The 17,427-nt window shown below is 48.2% G+C and overlaps 2 protein-coding genes across 2 annotated transcripts in view; one reads left to right on the top strand and one right to left on the bottom strand.

The window, feature by feature from the left end:
• The window catches only part of dlec1 (DLEC1 cilia and flagella associated protein), a 58,671-nt gene that overhangs the window by 25,374 nt on the left and 15,870 nt on the right, over positions 1–17,427 (bottom strand). Inside the window, exons 2-10 of the mRNA XM_042346911.1 lie at positions 11,886–12,025; positions 9,477–9,572; positions 8,493–8,633; positions 6,193–6,349; positions 4,635–4,745; positions 2,626–2,807; positions 1,579–1,802; positions 885–969; positions 201–288 (exon numbers count right to left, since the gene is read on the bottom strand). Coding sequence (XP_042202845.1) covers positions 201–288; positions 885–969; positions 1,579–1,802; positions 2,626–2,807; positions 4,635–4,745; positions 6,193–6,349; positions 8,493–8,633; positions 9,477–9,572; positions 11,886–12,002 — 1,201 coding nt within the window. The 5' untranslated portion in view covers positions 12,003–12,025. The remainder of the gene's footprint in view (positions 1–200; positions 289–884; positions 970–1,578; positions 1,803–2,625; positions 2,808–4,634; positions 4,746–6,192; positions 6,350–8,492; positions 8,634–9,476; positions 9,573–11,885; positions 12,026–17,427) is intronic.
• Positions 12,420–17,148, top strand: plcd1a (phospholipase C, delta 1a). Its single transcript, XM_042332522.1, has 8 exons — positions 12,420–12,452; positions 12,677–12,826; positions 13,594–13,741; positions 14,157–14,273; positions 14,514–14,692; positions 15,062–15,194; positions 16,089–16,238; positions 16,673–17,148. The coding sequence occupies exons 1-8, from the start codon at positions 12,420–12,422 to the stop codon at positions 16,759–16,761; spliced, it is 999 nt and encodes a 332-aa protein (XP_042188456.1). The 3' UTR covers positions 16,762–17,148.

Here is a 17,427-nt window from a genome sequence, read left to right as displayed (position 1 = left end):
TTTTTATTATGGTTATCCAATGGAAAAACAATTGGTCAGGGAGAGAGAGGAGACTGTGAACCTAGAATAAAGTTGAAACCTTTTCAAGATCCCAGTGGAAATGAGTTTTATTGGTGTCACATATCAAGACTGACAAAAGAAAATCACCTAAATCTCTCTCTCGCGATCCAAGTGTTTTGGACTGAAATAGGGGAACTTACCGAGTCCCATGGAAAAGAATGGCGTGCTGGGCGGGATGACCCGGACATGGCGACTGTTGGAGGTTAGGTTCTGCAGCTCAACATTTGTCTGGAAAATAACTGGGCTTGTTCAGTGAGCAAAATATACAAGTTCCCTTTGATCTCATCCCTCCAGATCACACACCCTACCAGCACCCCATCCCCGCATCCAACTCCTTTTCAAATGAGTCCCAGTGTCCTGGCAACCACCAGTCTTTCTGATGTCTGTTCCAGTCATTGATCACCCACTTTGTTGTATCTATCCTGAAATTGCTCTCCTGAATACTAAACTACATCCTCTTGTACTTTCCTGTTCCATCCTAAAGTATTGTTTACTTTTTCAATCCCATTCAAAATGTTATGCAACAAGAACAACAAGTTGACTTATATTGCGTCCTTCACGCGAGGTAGCGTCTCGGAGCGATTGAGATACACTAATATGGACACCTCTGAGTTGTCTTCTCTCAAGACTGAGAATGACAGAGACTGGAAAGAACAAAAAAAACAAAAGAACAAAGGAAGGAAGGAAGGAAGGAAGGAGAGAGCGAGAGAGAGAGAGAGAGAGAGCTGACTGGGGTGTATCAAGCATGGAATGAGGGTGTATTTTTTTATATATGTAAAATACTCCCCTTTTCTCAGGTCTGTTCAAAACAATGACAAACGCACCTCATAGATCTGTCCCACTTTGTAGTCTGTAAAGGAAATAATTGGTGGATTCGCCAGGAAAACAGGCACGGATTCCGTGGAGATACTGCAACAAAATACAACAACATTATGCATGTAGGTTTCTGTTTATAGTCATAGAATCATAATAATAATCCTTGCATTTGATATAGCGCTTTTCACTTCTCAAAGCGCTTCACAGAATATGCAGCAAAGTGAACTGACTGTATATTTTTGGGCGAAACGCGGCAGCCAATTGCACACAGCAGCGTCCCCACAAACAGTCGTGGGTTGAAAATGAACACAAGCAATACTAACTTGATCATCCCTTACAATGACACTTGAAAATAATAGGTTGAAATGTGACGCAATGTGAAAATTCACTGGTATTGGACATCGTGTGCGGCATTTTTCACCCTCATGTAGTCATCATGGTTGAAATAGACTATATCCATGAATACGTTTTGCTGAAGAGTGTTGAGGGCATCTGTTTCCACCAATCCGATTTATCACGTCATTGAGAGGTCTCGAAGTGCTTCGCAGAATATATTTTAAAGTGTAGTTAGTGACTGTGTATTTTGTGGGCGACACACGGTAGCCAATTGAACACAACAGTCCCACAACAGTTGAATGACCACATTATATTTTATATATATATATATATAGATACCCAGATATAAGGAAAACTACTGCGTACGTTTTGTGGACAAAGATCTTTCTTTCCGGCAGTTGCTTCGGCACCTTCTGCTGCGGAATGATGAGTGATTTGCCCCCGTTTGGGTGTTGAAGGGATAGAAAGCGTGGGTTCTTCAGGAAGTTATGCCTTTCTTCCAATCTTTTCAAATTCAACCGTACCTCAACTCGCTCGCTTGAGGACATCTGGCCCCTCCACAAGTTCTTTTTAGTCACCCTCTTATCCTGCTTAATGGAAAGATCGAAAAATTATTCGATTCACTTTGCCCACAAAGGAAACATAGTCACTGCACTCCACGGTAAGGAACTTTGAGGTGTTTTAATGACGTGATAAGGCACTGAATCAATTGCCAGGATTATTATCCCATTAGAGTTCTGTAGCGGAAGGGTTAGAGCCCTCGACTCGCAAACAAGAAGATCCGTGTTCGATTCCCGGGGGGGGGGGGGGGGGAAACTTAGACAAGTTTCCTTTCTCCTCTGTTTACCTAGAGTAAGCAGGACCCCGGTTATTAATCGTTTGGCAGATCGTTTTTCTATGTCTAATAATCCCTTAAAAAATGGATGTGATCACTCAATCCATGACCGTTGCGGTACACTGCTGTGCGCAAAGTGGCTGTCGTGTTTCGCCCACAAAATACAGTCAATTCATAGGTTACACTGTAAAGTGTAGTAACTGTGTGTTTTGTGGGCGAAACGAGGCAGCCAATTGCACACAGCGATCCCACAAACAGTCGTAGATTGAGTGACCAAATTATTATTATTATTTTGGAGGGATTATTACCCACGGAAAGAGATCCACCAATCGAGTAACTTACTGCTAGGTAAACAGAGGCGTGTGGGGTAAGGAAACTTGCCTAAGGTTTCGCCCTGACCTGTCCCGTCCCGCCTGGGAATCGAACCCAGTTCCTCTCGCTTGTAAGATGAGCACTTTAACTCTAAAGGACTCCACATGGCTTAATAACAGTCAACATAGTTAAGTAATGGAAAGTTAGCAGCATGGATAGGATAGGGTTAGAAGTCACATTTCTCCCACATTGATGGGACCACATACCTTAATGCTGGGCTTTTCCAATACTTTAGTTGCATCAGAGCTCTTTTTTTGCTGAAGTTTGGGGGCTTCTGATGATTCTCTGGTTTCTGTCTTCTGAACTGTCTTGTGGACCTCAGCCACGGAGTCAGCGAAGGTGATGCTTCTGAGGTTTCTGCTTGGTTCCTCCGTGGGTGAAATTAATCCTGGACAAAAAAAAAGGTATGTCTTTTGAAACAGAGCTCTAACCACCGAGTCCAGTAGCTCGGTGGTTAGAGCTCTCGCCTTGCAAGCGCAAAGACCCAGGTTCGATTCCTGCGCAGAGCGAAATCTTAGGCAAGTATCTTAGATGGGGGGGACCAAGGCCACGGAGGGCCTTGAAGGCGAGGATGAGGATTTTGTCAAGGGAGCTAACAAGCCTGATTGGAGTCCAGCCTTTAACTCCCTTGTTTGTAACGCCCTGTACACACAATAAAACAATGAGCTCTTTTACACATAGGATGAGTGCCAATAACCATAGAAAAAACATTGCCAGGGTGGCAACATAGATGTTGGATGGACCAGGGTTCCGGAGCTCAGGGAAGATTTCCCTCCAGGACCAGTCACACCCACAACACAGAACACAAGGGCTTTGTTTCCTTTTAACACTTAACAACGTTGAGCAATTTATTAAAAAGTCTCGACCCCTCCTATAATTAGGTGTTACTGATTTTGCAAGAGGTTCGGATTATTTTTTATCTCCACAGCCCCGAACACTCGCTCTGCTCGGGCTCCACGCTCCCAATGCCCCCCCGTTGTCATTATATTATATTACCGTTATCCGTGGCTGTTTGTGGGACGTTGCTACGCGCAAACTGGCTGCTGCGTTTCACCCTTGAAGCGCTTTGAGACGTGCTTCCGACTTGATAAGGCACAATATCAAATGCAAGGATTATTATTATTATCGTCTGGCCCCACTGGCTCTCAGTACTCTGAGCACATCGATTGCAAGATTCTTGTCCTGATTTTAAAATCCCTTCTCGATCTTTCCCCTTCTACCCCCCCCCACCTCCCCTGCTCTACTCTGCCTCCGCCCTCTGGAACGCTCTCTCAAAAATCTCTCTTTCTGTTCTGGCCAACAATCTCAATAATAATAATAATAATAATAATCCTTGCATTTGAAACAGTGTTTTATCTCGTCTTCGAGACGTCTCAAAGCGCTTCACAGAATACACTGTAAAGTGAATTGATGTGGATTTTGTGGGCAAAACGCGGCAGCTAATTCCACACAGCAATCTTCCAGACGAACTGGATGGCTAGCCTGTAAAAACATTGATTCACTTGCTGTAATTATCTGTGAAGTGTTTTGGGTTCTTTTAAATCCCTCCAAAAACAAAAAACAATAATAAATTGGTCATTTTCAATCCATGACTGTTTGTGGGACATTGCTGTGCGCAATTGGCTGCCGCGTTCGCCCACAAATATACAGTCAATTCACTTTACAATATATTCTGTGAAGCGCTTTGGGACGTCCTCCGACGTGAAAAGAGCTATATCAAATGCAAGGATTATTATTATTATTATTATTGATAGGCGCTCTATCAGTTGCAATTAGTAGTATTTAAACTAGGAAATTTACAACATTTTTTAAAGGGAATTGGATAAGAATTGGATAACAGATTCTTTCCTCCTGAGTTGTAGGAATTTTCACAATGTCAGTGTTTAACCTGGAGAGAGGTCAATCCATTGGGAGCCGGGGAGCCTGAGGAGTCTGGGGTTTGTTATGCTGAGTTTGGTGCGAGAGAGGTGTGAGGGTTTGGGTTTAGCTGGAGCTTATGGATGGTAGAATTTAGGAGATTAGGTGAGGAGTGCATTGCGAAGTAGAGGTGGGAGGTGAACATTTGATGACATGTGTGAGATAGGGACAGAGCTGGAAACTAATTAGATTTGGTAGCGATGTACAGATAAAACACCAGCACAAGTCATGATGGCCCGAATGGCCTGTTTCAATGTAGTGTAATTATGAATTTAATACGATTTTTCTTTCACTGTACCTTCAATAATGCCGGGGAGCACAGGGGGTTCTGGGTTATAACCATCGGGTGTGATTAAATTGTTTTTCCTGAGCATTTCACAGTTCAAACAGGCCCTGAAGACGGATTTCACTGGAACGAAACACACACAGATTAAGGATCTTTGTCATCTTTCTGCATCCGTAGAGTTTCATTTCACCCACCCTCTCTCTCAACACTATATCAAATGCCAGGATTATTATTATTATTATTGTTATTATTAGTATTATTATAATCCTTCATCCAGGCAGAATTGGTTAGTCCGAGGAAATTGTGGCAACGTTTCAGCCCGGGATTTGAACTCAAGTCAGGAGTACAAGCTCCAGCATAACAAGGGCTTTTATTGATCGTTCTGAAGAGCACTGTGCATTGTCGGCATTATCAGGACTAAACAGTCCCTGTGACTCCAATCATGACCAATGTGCTTTCCCCCATTAGCTCGTCTATTGGAGGCACAGTGTAGAGGTTAGACTCCCACCATTCACTGTTAAGTCAGACTACTCTGTATATCTGACCACGTGCCAGTTATATAAAACTTAGCTTTCCTGAATAGAGCTTGTTATACTGACAAAAGATTTACAGAAACAGGCCACTCTGCCCAACCAATCTGTACCGGGTTTTATATTCCACATGAGTCTACAACCCCCATTCGTTACTCCCTCCCACACCCTCCCATCCCCCGATGCCTCATGTGAAGGTCTATGTTCCTTTTTGAAATACATCCATACAATCTGGTTTAACCAGCACTTCAGGCAGCGAGTTCCACGCACTCACGACCCTCTGCGTGAAGTAGTTCCTCTTAAATGATCTGTTAAATCCCCTCATCGCTATCTTATATTTGTGTCCTCTGGTATATTTTTACAGCTGTAAAATGTTTCGAGACAAAGTCCTGATGTGAAAGTTGCTATATCAAATATAGTATGAATTATTTTCTTTTGTGATAGATCATTACTTCATTTCTTCTTGTCTTTCCCAACAAAATATGTCTCTTCTCCATACTGTACAGTACATAGAAACATAGGAATAGGAGTAGACCATTAAGCCCCTCAAGAGCCTGTTCCGCCACTCCAGTAGATCATAGCTGATCTGTGCTTCAACTCCATTGACCCACCTTTGCTGCATAATAAGTAAATTCTGCAAAATGTAAGGATTAAGAGTCCTGTTGATATTGGTAAGACCTGGATTTGATTCCCGGGCAGGGCGAAACATTAGACAAGTTAGACAAGTTTTGTTGCTCCGCAAGCCTCTGTTTACCTAGCAGTGAGTAGGAACCCAGTTGTTAGTCGATTGGCGGATCGCTTTTCCAAGGGTAATAATCCATCCAAAAAAAACTTAAATACATAAAAGTAATAATAATTTGGTCACTCAATCCATGACTGTTTGTGGGACACTGCACTGCTGTGCGCAATCGGCTGCCGCAGTCACTACACTACAGTGTACTCTGTGAAGCGCTTTGAGAAGTCTGAAAGCCGTGATAAGGGGCTGTATCAAACGCAAGAAATCTCACTATTAATATTATTATTGTTGTTACTGTCGTTACCTGGTGGCAAGCCCAGAAGGTCATGTAACTCTCCCATTTCCTCCTGTTCTCTGTTGAGTGCCTTTTCCTCAGCGGCTATGGCTCGGGCTCGGGCCTCAATGATATGTTTTTCAATCATGTCGACGTTTTCGATTTTCTCGTTGTACTCTTTACGAAGCTATTTGAAAGCAGCACCAAACATCATCAATTTGAAAGCATTAGCGCGCTGCACACCACTTTTTAAGGAGCGCTAAGTGGAAACCCTGCGCAAACCAGCTGTTTTAAAAACAACAGTTTTATTAACTACCGTGTGGAAACGTGTCCTTATACAGTACGGAAGGGATTCTCTGTTAGTGGCGCAATTAGTGGGACCGAAAAGTCGTGATAACGTTTATTTCGATATTGATTAAAAGAACAACAATAAACACCGGCAAGGACTGGCTGGGACGAGGAGCCCGTTTCCGTGCTGTACATTCTTTGTAAGACAAGATTTTCCATTGACACATCGGAAGCTCAGACGTTTCGAAGCACTTTGGTGCGTTTCAGAGATTAATGTTCCGTTACATTTGAGCTGATAAGAGCCACATGTTCTATATCAACGTACAAAATTGTTCTGCATCTCTCCCCCCTTCCCTGCCCCCTCCCTCCCCCCCACCCCCCCCCGCCCCCCAGCAATAAATCTAATGTAATTGAGTCATTGGATGGAATTTGAAGAGAATCTAATTTTTGAGTATTTGCATTTATGGCGTGATTGAGCCTCAGTCCCAGGGGAATGCAGTGAGTGCCCAGAAAAGCTGTGCGCTATAAAACGGGTTATTTTGCATAGGGAATATAAAAATAATAATAATAATAATAATACTTGCATTTGATACAACGCCTTATCACATCCAGACATCTCACAGCGCCTCACAGAATATACTGTAAAGTGGAGACTGTATATTTTGTGGACGAAACGTGGCAGCCAATTGCTCACAGCAGCGTCCCACAAACAGCCATGTAACCAAATTAGCATTATTTTTTCATATATTTTAATATATTTAATATATTTTTTGGAACAGATTGTTACCCCCGGAAAAGCGATCCGCCAATCGACTAACAACCGAGTTCCGACTCACTGCTCGGTAAACAGAGGCGTGTGGAGTAAGGAAACCTGCCCAATGTTTCGCCCCCTGCCCGGGGATCGAACCCAGGTCCTCTCGCTTGAGAGGCGAGGTCTCTAACCTCGACACTGCAGGACTCCACTATTATGTTTATTATCTCCTGTTCATTCTCTTTTTCAACCCCAGTTGAACCCCTTGGGGTTCTAACAACTTCCCTGACTACTCTACTACTGTAATAATAATCCTTGCATTTGATATTGATATTGTAATGTTGAAAGAACTGGGGCGGGGAGGATGGTTATGTTTTCCTTTTGCTGTTAAGTTCCTTTCCAGTTCTCTCTTGGTTTCCTTAATCTCTTTCTCAACACCTTTCTGTACAGTCTTGTTCAAACATTCCAGAGCTTCCCCCAGACTGGAGTGTCAGCCTTGAATGAGTTCAAATTCCAGAGGTGAGGCTTCACTCACTTCAGCAGCAAGAGACTCGCTTGCTCCCCAACCCACGAACCCACAGTCTCCGCTCAACTGGGTCCTGCCTGCTGCTTGTCCGGTCAAGGCCGGTCTCAAGACCTTTCTCTTTGACCATGCCTTCAGCTCCTCTCTCAACGTTCTACCCCCTCCTCGCTCCCTCCCTTCCCTCCCCTCACCCTGACCATCTCCCCCCTGCTCGGGTCCTGACCCAACTGTCCAACGCCTTGGGATGTCCTCCCGACGTGAAAGGCGCTCTATAAATGGAATCTTGTTGTTGTTGTTGTCCCTGGGGCCCTGCGTTCCACCATCGTGGGCCGCTCTTTCACCCCGAACACGCTCTCTCAAACCCTCTGCCTTTACCCATCTGAAGACCTTCCTCTTCGACCGTGCTTACGGTCACCTCCCCCCCACCTCCCTCCGGCTCGGCATCAGGCTCCGCCACCGTCAAGCGGTACCCTGTGAGAGTGGCGCAAGTCGTTGTTGTTATTCCACGTGGTGCTTGATGCAGGAGTTCCAGCACTACAGAAAATCTAAGAACCCCAGAGTGTGCCTTATACTCTGAAGTTCGGCAAGTGAGGTGCATTGCTCTGGGCAAAGGGACTCGGGGATGGAGTTCCAGAGAGCAGGGGCTGTAAGTCCGAGCGACGATGGTGGGGTGGTTAGGGCGGGGGGGACGTGATGCAGGTAACTATGTACTCAAGGTCCGTAGGAAAGCCAATACATCACAAAGGCAAAAAATGAGAATTCTTGTACCTTTTCCAGTTTTTGGACATATTTCTCGTGGAAGTCATCATCTCCGCCCTGTGACGTCACAAGGTAATCCACAATGTCTCTCCCTATCACATCTCCAGTGTAGTAGCCCTTGAAAATACTCGCCAGTAAATGAGAGATGTCCTAATTGGTGAAAGCACATTTTATGCGCAAAGTTATCGAAATGCAGTAGAAACACAAACTTGTTTGACAATTCTCTTTATTATTTTTATTATCTCAACAGGTGTCAGCCTAGCTCCGCACAAAACACTCTCGGCCTTGTCCTGGCCAATCCCCCAGATAAACTTCATGGCTTTGGCTGTGTACAAATTGGCTGTTGTATTCCTCTACAAAACACACAGTCACTACGCTTTATAATAAATCCTGTGAAGCGCTTTGAAACAAACTCCCCCCCCAATGTAAAAGATACTATAGTAAATGCAAGAATTCTTATTATTTACAGTGATAAAGCACTTGTTATGTCAGGAAGATATCTCACTTTGCCTCACACGGCTCACTGGGAGGTTTCTAAAAAGGGTTTTGAACGCGGAGAGCAAAGGTATATGGAGGTATTTCACGTCCAAAGAGTGGAGCAAAGCGGCTGAAAGATTGCACGTCCGCAAAAAACTGTACACGATAAGAATCCTTGCATTTGAGACGTCTCAAAACGCTTCACAGAATATACTTTAAATTGAATTGACTGTAAATTTTGTGGGTGAAACGCTGCAGCCAACCATTCACAGCAGTGTCCCACAAACAGTCGTGGACCAGATAATGTTTTTTTTGAAGGCATTATTACCCCCAGAAAAGCGATGGGCCAATCGACTAACAAGTGGGCTCCTACTTAGTGCTAGGCGCGTGAAGAAAATTTGCCAAACATTTTGCCCTGCCCGGGAATCAAACCCAAGCCCTCTAACCATTGAGCTGCAGGAATCCACAGTTCCCAAGGTAGAGCAGTACCTGGCTCAGTCGCTGCTGTAATTTTACCTGAGTTCGTTTGGAGGTTGGTCTGTGCCGATACATGACTGGTTCTGAGGGAGGGGTTTGGGTCCCAAGGGCATTTTCATAATATTCACAAACATCCTGTCAGGAATGCAGAAAGATACAAATTTAAATTCCTCCTCGAAGTCAAATAACAAACGCAGAAACAGCAATTTGCGGCGCAGAAGGAGGCCATTCAGCCCATCAAGTCAGTGCTACCTCACTGACTCGATGGGCTGAAAATGGCCATCAATTCGGTTTTTTATTCAGCCCATTTCCATCTCTTTTCCTTGATGGTTTTGGACCCTCCAAACCACCACCCTCCCTGCCCTCCACCCCTCCTGATCCCAACCCCCAGCTCGGGTGCAAATCTCTGACTCTTCAGCGCCTTGGGACATCCTCCCGACATGAAAGGTAAATGTCATCTGTTGTTTACCGCTCACGTGTTTAGGCCTTCGAATAATTCTATTGATCAGACCTCAATAGTCATTTGTGAGATTGAATGCAAAACGCTAACGATTCCTTCCAACCTCTTCTTCCGCTATTTCTTCCACTAAGAATCCTGAGATTATGCTTTCTTGTGATTGATCCCCTGTTCACCTTTTCATGCCCCTTCAGAATCTCAAAGACCTCTAGAATAACCCCCTCACTCTCCTCTGCTCCAGTGAAAAACATCCCAAATTAGCGAATCTCTCCACATGCATATTTCCTCATAGCTGGGTTTATCCGAGTGAACACACGGCTAAATTTGACAGTACTTCATTGAAGAATCTAGGACATTATGGCGTTTTTTTTTTGTTTTGATCAGCTTGGGTGAATGACACATGCGGAAACCCATCACCGTTGCTTAAGAATATCCAAGCCAAGCTGAGAATTCCCTGCATCCCACCTACACATGGAAATCCCAGAGAGATAGTTGGAATGGAATGTGCACTAGCTTGTCTGATTGTCGCCCATAGCGCCCAAGGGCCTTCTTTATCCAAACCAATCTTGTGATCCTCGTTGAAATCAACCAAGACAAACAAAAAATTACTGTTATGAAACGTTAGGACTAACTCAAATGCAAATACCCGAAAGCAACACGGATATGTTAGCCGCCAACATTCATTTTGGACGTTAAAATCAGACTGATCTCCCCTTCCGTTCGATTGAAACTGTTTGTTTGGATATACAGCCTCACGCAATGCGGGCTATTCTGCCGTGTGAGCTGTCATTCAGTAAGCATGTTGCTATGAGCGAAGTACTGTTGTGCTGTGTCCCTGGGTCACTGGTTTCGGTCAGTAGATAAGCATCCTTATCTCTGCCTCACAAGGCTGTGGGTTCGAAACCCTCATAATATACAATGACACTTAGAAATAAGCAATAATTACAAACACCAATAATTACATTATAAGTGGCAAAATTAAATTACACATATGAGATTGAGTTAGTTGTTTATAACGATACAGGGGACAACTTACTGAACAAAACAGGTCAGCCCTAAAACCACAAGTTTGCCAGATCACGAGATAGTTTCAGAAGTGTCAGATGAAGTCCTGTTTCCTTTCGGAATACCAAAACCTACCGTCTCGTGTTCTCGCCTCAGCTGTGGGCAGGAGGATGGTGGCGATGCTCTCACGCATTTCATGCTGAGCTGTGTTGCCTACCAGGAGGCTACTGCTCGTGGGACAATGCTGTGCGTAATTGGCTGCCGTGTTTCTCCCACCCTTTCAAACTCCATCCCAATCCCTATGTCTGCCCTCCCCACCCCCCACCACCCCACTCCCTTCCCCTTCGACTGCGCCATCGTTCACCCTCTTACCCCCTACCCTCCTTGCCCTCCACCCCTCCTGAACCCAACCCCCCAGCTCGGGTCTAAGCCCCTGACTGTCCAGCGCCTTGGGACGTCCTCGTGAAAGGGGAGGCTTGGGATTCTGGAAGGTTGAGATCACGTGAGCCAAATGCTCTTCTTCATTTGAACCTTCTTTGACGACGGGACAAGGAGGAGGAGGTGGGGGGTGGGGGGTGGGGTGGGAGGAGGGGGGGGGGAGGAGAGGGAGAGTTCTAATCTTTTCTAACTAAGTGTTGTTAATATTTTGAAAAGTTCACACAATGACACCATGACCTGAGGGGCTTCTCTCCAGTCACCATCGGCGGAGCGATTTGGCTCTGGGGCCCGACAACCAACCAGGGGGAAAAAAATAACCATGACCTTGCTTTAGCTCGCTCACACTCACACTCACACACACTCACACACACTCACTCACTCACACACACTCACACTCACACACACTCACTCACACACTCACACTCACACACACTCTCAACAAGATTCCAGGTTGATCTTTTTTCCCTCTCTCTCTCTCTCTCTTTCGCTCTCTCTCCCCACTGCCGTTCATAGACTATTTGAGCGAAACAAGTTGGTTGGCATTTTACATCAGGCTTTGAAGAGGACGGTTCGTCGAAGGTATCTTCGTTGGGCTGTGGTTCGAGATTTGCGCCGGCGTTCTGGAGAGACGGCTTTTCATCATTTTGCACCGCGTCTTCGCTCATTTCACGAACACCCGATTGGGAATCTAAGGAAAAGAAATTGATTCTGATCGGTAAATAAAGTCGGCCCTTTATATTCCATGGAAGAAAAATTTCTTTATTTTTCCCCTCGACTGGCTCCATCCGGCCTCCTGCGCGTGCCTCGCGCCCTCCGCTCCACCATCATTGGAGGAGGAGGGGGGGGGGTCGGGCTCTCAGCCACTACGCCCCGAAACTCTGGAACTCTCTCCCTCAATCCCTCCGCCTCGCCCCCACCCCCAAACACCCCTCTCCAACCCTCTTTCAAGTCCCGCCTGAAGACTTTCCATGCTTACCCTCCCTCGCTCCCTCCCTCCCTCCCTCCTCCCACCCGCCGCTCGGAGTCGGGCTCCGCCACTGTGGAGCGCTCTGAGGCGCTGCCCTGCCTCGAGGGCGCGAGGTATGTGCAAGTTGTCGTCGTCGGCATCGCCGGCGGTTAAAAAGAGTCTCCAAACCCGACTGAGAATTCCCTGCATCCACCTACTTACCTCCCAACCACCCATTGAGCACGTCCGCCCATCCTTCACCATGGATGCACATACCTCACGCGCGCGCACCTCTATGTCGCGCACGCAGACGTGCGTACACGCGCGGGCACGCACCCTGCGTTTCTGGCTCTCACCCCCCCCCCCCCACCACCCCACACTCTTGATTCACAGCAACTCAAGAACAAGATCCTGGTGAAGGGGAAGAGGCTGAACAGGCTGGAGGAGGTGACGGAGAGCGAGGACGTGAGCGACGAGGTGTCTGACGAGGACGAGGCAGCGGAAATGGAGAACGAAGCAGTCACCAAGAAAGCGGGGAGCAAGGTGGGTCTGAGGGCCAGAGAGAAACCCCCCCACCCCCCCAGCCGGTGAGAGGGGTGGGGGGGGGGACGCGTGAGACTCTCAAAGCGCTTCACAGGATACGCTGCAAAGTGGAGTGACTGCGTATTTTGTGGGCGAAACGCGGCAGCCGATTGCGCACAGCAGCGTCCCCCGCAAACAGCCGTGGGTTGAGTGACCAAATTCTTATTAATATATACCTTTTTGAAGGGGTTATTACTCCCACCCCCCACCCCTCCCCCCACCCACCACCCCCACCCCCAGGAAAGCGATCCTCCATTTGACGAACAACCGGGTTCCTACTTACTGTTGGGTCAACAGAGGCTCGTGTGTGTGTGTGTGCGTGTGCGTGTGTGCGCGTGTGTGTGTGCGTGTGCGTGTGTGCGCGTGTGTGTGTGCGCGCCCGCGCGCGGAGTAACGAAACTTGACGAACGTCTCACCCTGACCAGCCCGGCCGGGAGTCGAACCCGGGTCCTCTCGCTCGCGAGGCGAGGGCTGAGCTACAGGGACGCCACAAAAATACCCTCAAGCGCGGTGATGGGGCTCCGGCACGTGTCAGACACCTGGCTGAGGAAACAAAAGTCAGGTGAGCTCGAACGGTTCAGGATAGACTAAATTTAACATCTCGGTATGTTCCTACCCCCCCCACTCCCCACCCCCCTCCTCCCCACCCCTCTCCCCACCCCCTCCTCCCCACCCCCTCCTCCCCACCCCCTCCTCCTCACCCCCTCCCACCAACCAACCAACTTTAGATAAAGTTGTCCAAAGAGCTGTCGGATCTCGTGATCTATTGTCGTAGTGTGCACTTCACCGATTTCGAGCATTCCAAGGCTCACCAGGTCTTCTACGAGATGTCTTCCTTTGTGGAGGGAAAGTTCTCTAAACTGGTCCAGGACTCAGGTACGTCATCACCTGTACGTCACTCGCCTCACCTGTACGTCACTCGCCTCACCTGTACGTCACTCGCCTGTACATCAGTCGACTTACCTGTTCATCACATCACTCACCTGTACATCACATCACTCCTCACCTGTAACCTCACCTGTACATCACTCACCTCACCTGTACATTGCTCTCTACTCTGTACATTACTCTGTATGTTATTCTGTGGGGAGCGTATATTATGGAAGAATTAAACAGAATGAGGGGCCTTTGTCACTCGTATCTTCGAACCTCTCTTGTGATCCTTATGAATCGTGGCTTTGTTATTGAACCCCCACCTTCCTCCCAAACCCCCCCCTCCCTCCCTAACCCTCCACTCCCTCCCTAACCCCCCCCCCCCTCCCCCCCGCCTCCCATCGCTGTTTCCGTACAGACAATCCCTTCATTCATCTCAACGCCCGGCAACTGAGCCGAATCTATCCCGCCGGGTTACGGACTGACTCGTCCAACTACAGCCCCATAGAAATGTGGAACGCAGGCTGTCAGCTTGGTAAGCTCTGACTCCTCTTTGTCCTTGTGGAGGGAGGGAGGGGGGGAGGGAGGGAGGGAGGGGGGGACGGAGGGAGGGAGTCAAGGGATATGGGGCAAAGGTGGGTAATTGGAGTTGAGATACAGATCAGTCGTGGTCTAATAGAATGGCGGAACAGGCTCGAGGGGCTGAATGGCCACCTCCTGTTCCTACGTTGCTGATGTAATGGGCCAATGATGCGACGGCTCCTGTTGTCCACAGTGGCCTTGAACTTCCAGACCCCATCGGAAGAGATGGACATCTATCAGGGAAAGTTCCGGCAGAATGGCTTCTCTGGCTACGTTTTGAAGCCAAAGTTTCTGAGGGACAAGAGCACAACGTTCGACTCCAAGAACCTCAGACATGGGGAGTGGTTGACGCCAATGAAGCTGCACGTGATGGTAAGAGAAAGCAGGCGAGAGGACCCGGGTTCGATTCCCGGTCGGGGCGAAAGCTTAGGCAAGGCTCCCTGCCCTTCCTGATCCCAACCCCCAGCTCGGGTCGAAATCCCTGACTGTCCAGCGCCTTGGGATGTCCTCACGATGCGAAAGGCGCCGGGTAAATATAATTTGTTGTTGTGTTGCTGAGGACAGGTAATGTCAGGGGGAAGGTGCAACAGGAAGGTCTTCAAACACAACCTGGAAATTGGGGAGAGGGTGGGAGGAGGGGGGGTCAAGGCAAAGGGGGATTGAGGGAGAGAGTTCCAGAGCTTCGGGGCGTAGTGGCTGAATGGCCTCCTCCTATGTTCCCATGTCCTTCTGCGTCCACAGGTCATCTCAGCACAGCAGCTCCCGAAGGACAAAAAGAGGTCCAGCTCCGTCATTGACCCCCTGGTGACGGTGGAGGTGTTTGGTGTGGCTCAGGACAACGCCAAGAGGGTAACAGACCACATCCCTAACAATGGTAACTCGCACTCGCTCACACACTCACTCACACACACCGTATCCCTTACGATGGAACTCACACTCACACGCATTCACACACACTCGCTCACACACAACACACACACACACACACTTACAATCATAGCCCCAACAACAGTAACTCACACTCGCTCACACACTCACACTCACACACACACCACATCCCCAACAACAGTAACTCACACTCGCTCACACACACACACACATCCCCAACAACAGTAACTCACACTCGCTCACACACACACACCACATCCCCAACAACAGTAACTCACACTCGCTCACACACTTACACACACACCACATCCCCAACAACAGTAACTCACACTCGCTCACACACACACACCACATCCCCAACAACAGTAACTCACACTCGCTCACACACTTACACACACACCACATCCCCAACAACAGTAACTCACACTCACTCACACACTCACACACACACACCACATCCCCAACAACAGTAACTCACACTCACACACTCACACACACACACCACATCCCCAACAACAGTAACTCACACTCACACACTCACACACACACCACATCCCCAACAACAGTAACTCACACTCGCTCACACACTCACACACACACCACATCCCCAACAACAGTAACTCACACTCGCTCACACACACACACACACACACACCACATCCCCAACAACAGTAACTCACACTCGCTCACACACTCACACACACACCACATCCCCAACAACAGTAACTCACACTCGCTCACACACACACACACACACACACACCACATCCCCAACAACAGTAACTCACACTCGCTCACACACTCTCGATGCTCTAAACCACTTACCCCCTCCGCCCCCTCTCCCCCGCCCCCCCCCCCCTCCGCCCCCTCTGGGTTTCAGGGCTTAAGCCGATGTGGAACTCGAACTTTGAGTTTGATGTGAGTGTGCCCGAGCTCACACTGATCCGCTTCCTGGTGGAGGACTACGACGCCTCATCCAGAAACGACTTCATTGGACAGTTCACACTTCCCGTTACAAGCCTGAAACTGGGTCAGTGTCTGTGGGTGTGGGTGGGGGGGTCAGTGTGTGTGTGTGTGTCTGTGTGTGTGTGTGTCGTGTGTGTGTGTGTCCCTCGCCCCCGGCTCCACTGGCTCCCCATCCCCCAGTGGATAGAGTTCCAAATCTTCGACCCCACCTTCAAAGCCCCCCCACGGCCTTCCTCCCTCTCCCTACCTCTGTGACCCTCTAACCCCATATCAACACACACTCCGTCAAGGCACGTCTCGAGACCCTCTTCTTCGACCAGGTCTTCAGTCACCACCCTCCCCGCCCCCCACCCCGCCCTCCTGATCCCAACCCTCGGCTCGGGTCCAATTCCCTGACTGTCCAGCGCCTCGGGACGTCCTCCTGATGTGAAAGGCGGGCGCTGCGTAAATGTAACTTGCTGTTGTTGTTGCTGAGCTCCTCACCCTGTCCTGTTCCAGGTTACCGACACATCCACCTGCTGACAAAAGAAGGAAACCCACTTCCCTCCGCCTCTCTCTTTGTCCATATCATGGTCCTGGAAAATTGATGGAGCCTTCGAGACATCAGCAGATTAGACCTCACACTCCGAGCCAAGAGAGGAGCAGGAAGAGTCGGACAAACAGACCTCGAGTTTTCCCTTCTCCCTCCCTCCCTGTCTCCCTCCCACCCCCACGCCCCAAAAAACAGACCAATGAGACCTTCCTCTCCCTCTCGCTGTGACTCTGGGGATCAGTGGCTGCAGGTTCTTTGCTGAAAGTTTTTTTTTGTTACTGTACGTTTCTCACCCGAATGTTTTACCTTAACATTAAAGCGGTGAAACGCCTCAGGCCATTCACCCACACAGGACAGAGCACATGAATGACTGCTGCACTCCCTTCCCCACGTGGCTCACTGTCCTGGTGTATCCATTTTAATTAAAGATGATCTAAATCGCCCTGTGCCTGTGTACGTGTGTCTGTGTGTGCGTGTGTGTGTGTGTGCGCGTGTGTATATGTCTATGTGTTTCCGTGTGAGTGAGTGTCTCTGTGTCTGTGTGTATAAGTAATAATAATCCTCGCATTTGATGCAGCGCCTTATCACATCTTCGAGACGTCTCAAAGCGGTTCACAGGATACACTGTAAAGTGGAGTGACTGTGTGTTTTGTGGGCAAAATACAGCAGCCAATTGCGTGCAGAGGTGTCCCACAAACAGTCGTGGATTGAGTCACTACAT

This window comes from Callorhinchus milii, unplaced genomic scaffold (genome assembly GCF_018977255.1).
Source record: "Callorhinchus milii isolate IMCB2004 unplaced genomic scaffold, IMCB_Cmil_1.0 Scaffold2, whole genome shotgun sequence".
Classification (NCBI taxonomy): Eukaryota; Metazoa; Chordata; class Chondrichthyes; order Chimaeriformes; family Callorhinchidae; genus Callorhinchus; species Callorhinchus milii.
This window is presented reverse-complemented; position numbering and strand designations above follow the sequence as displayed.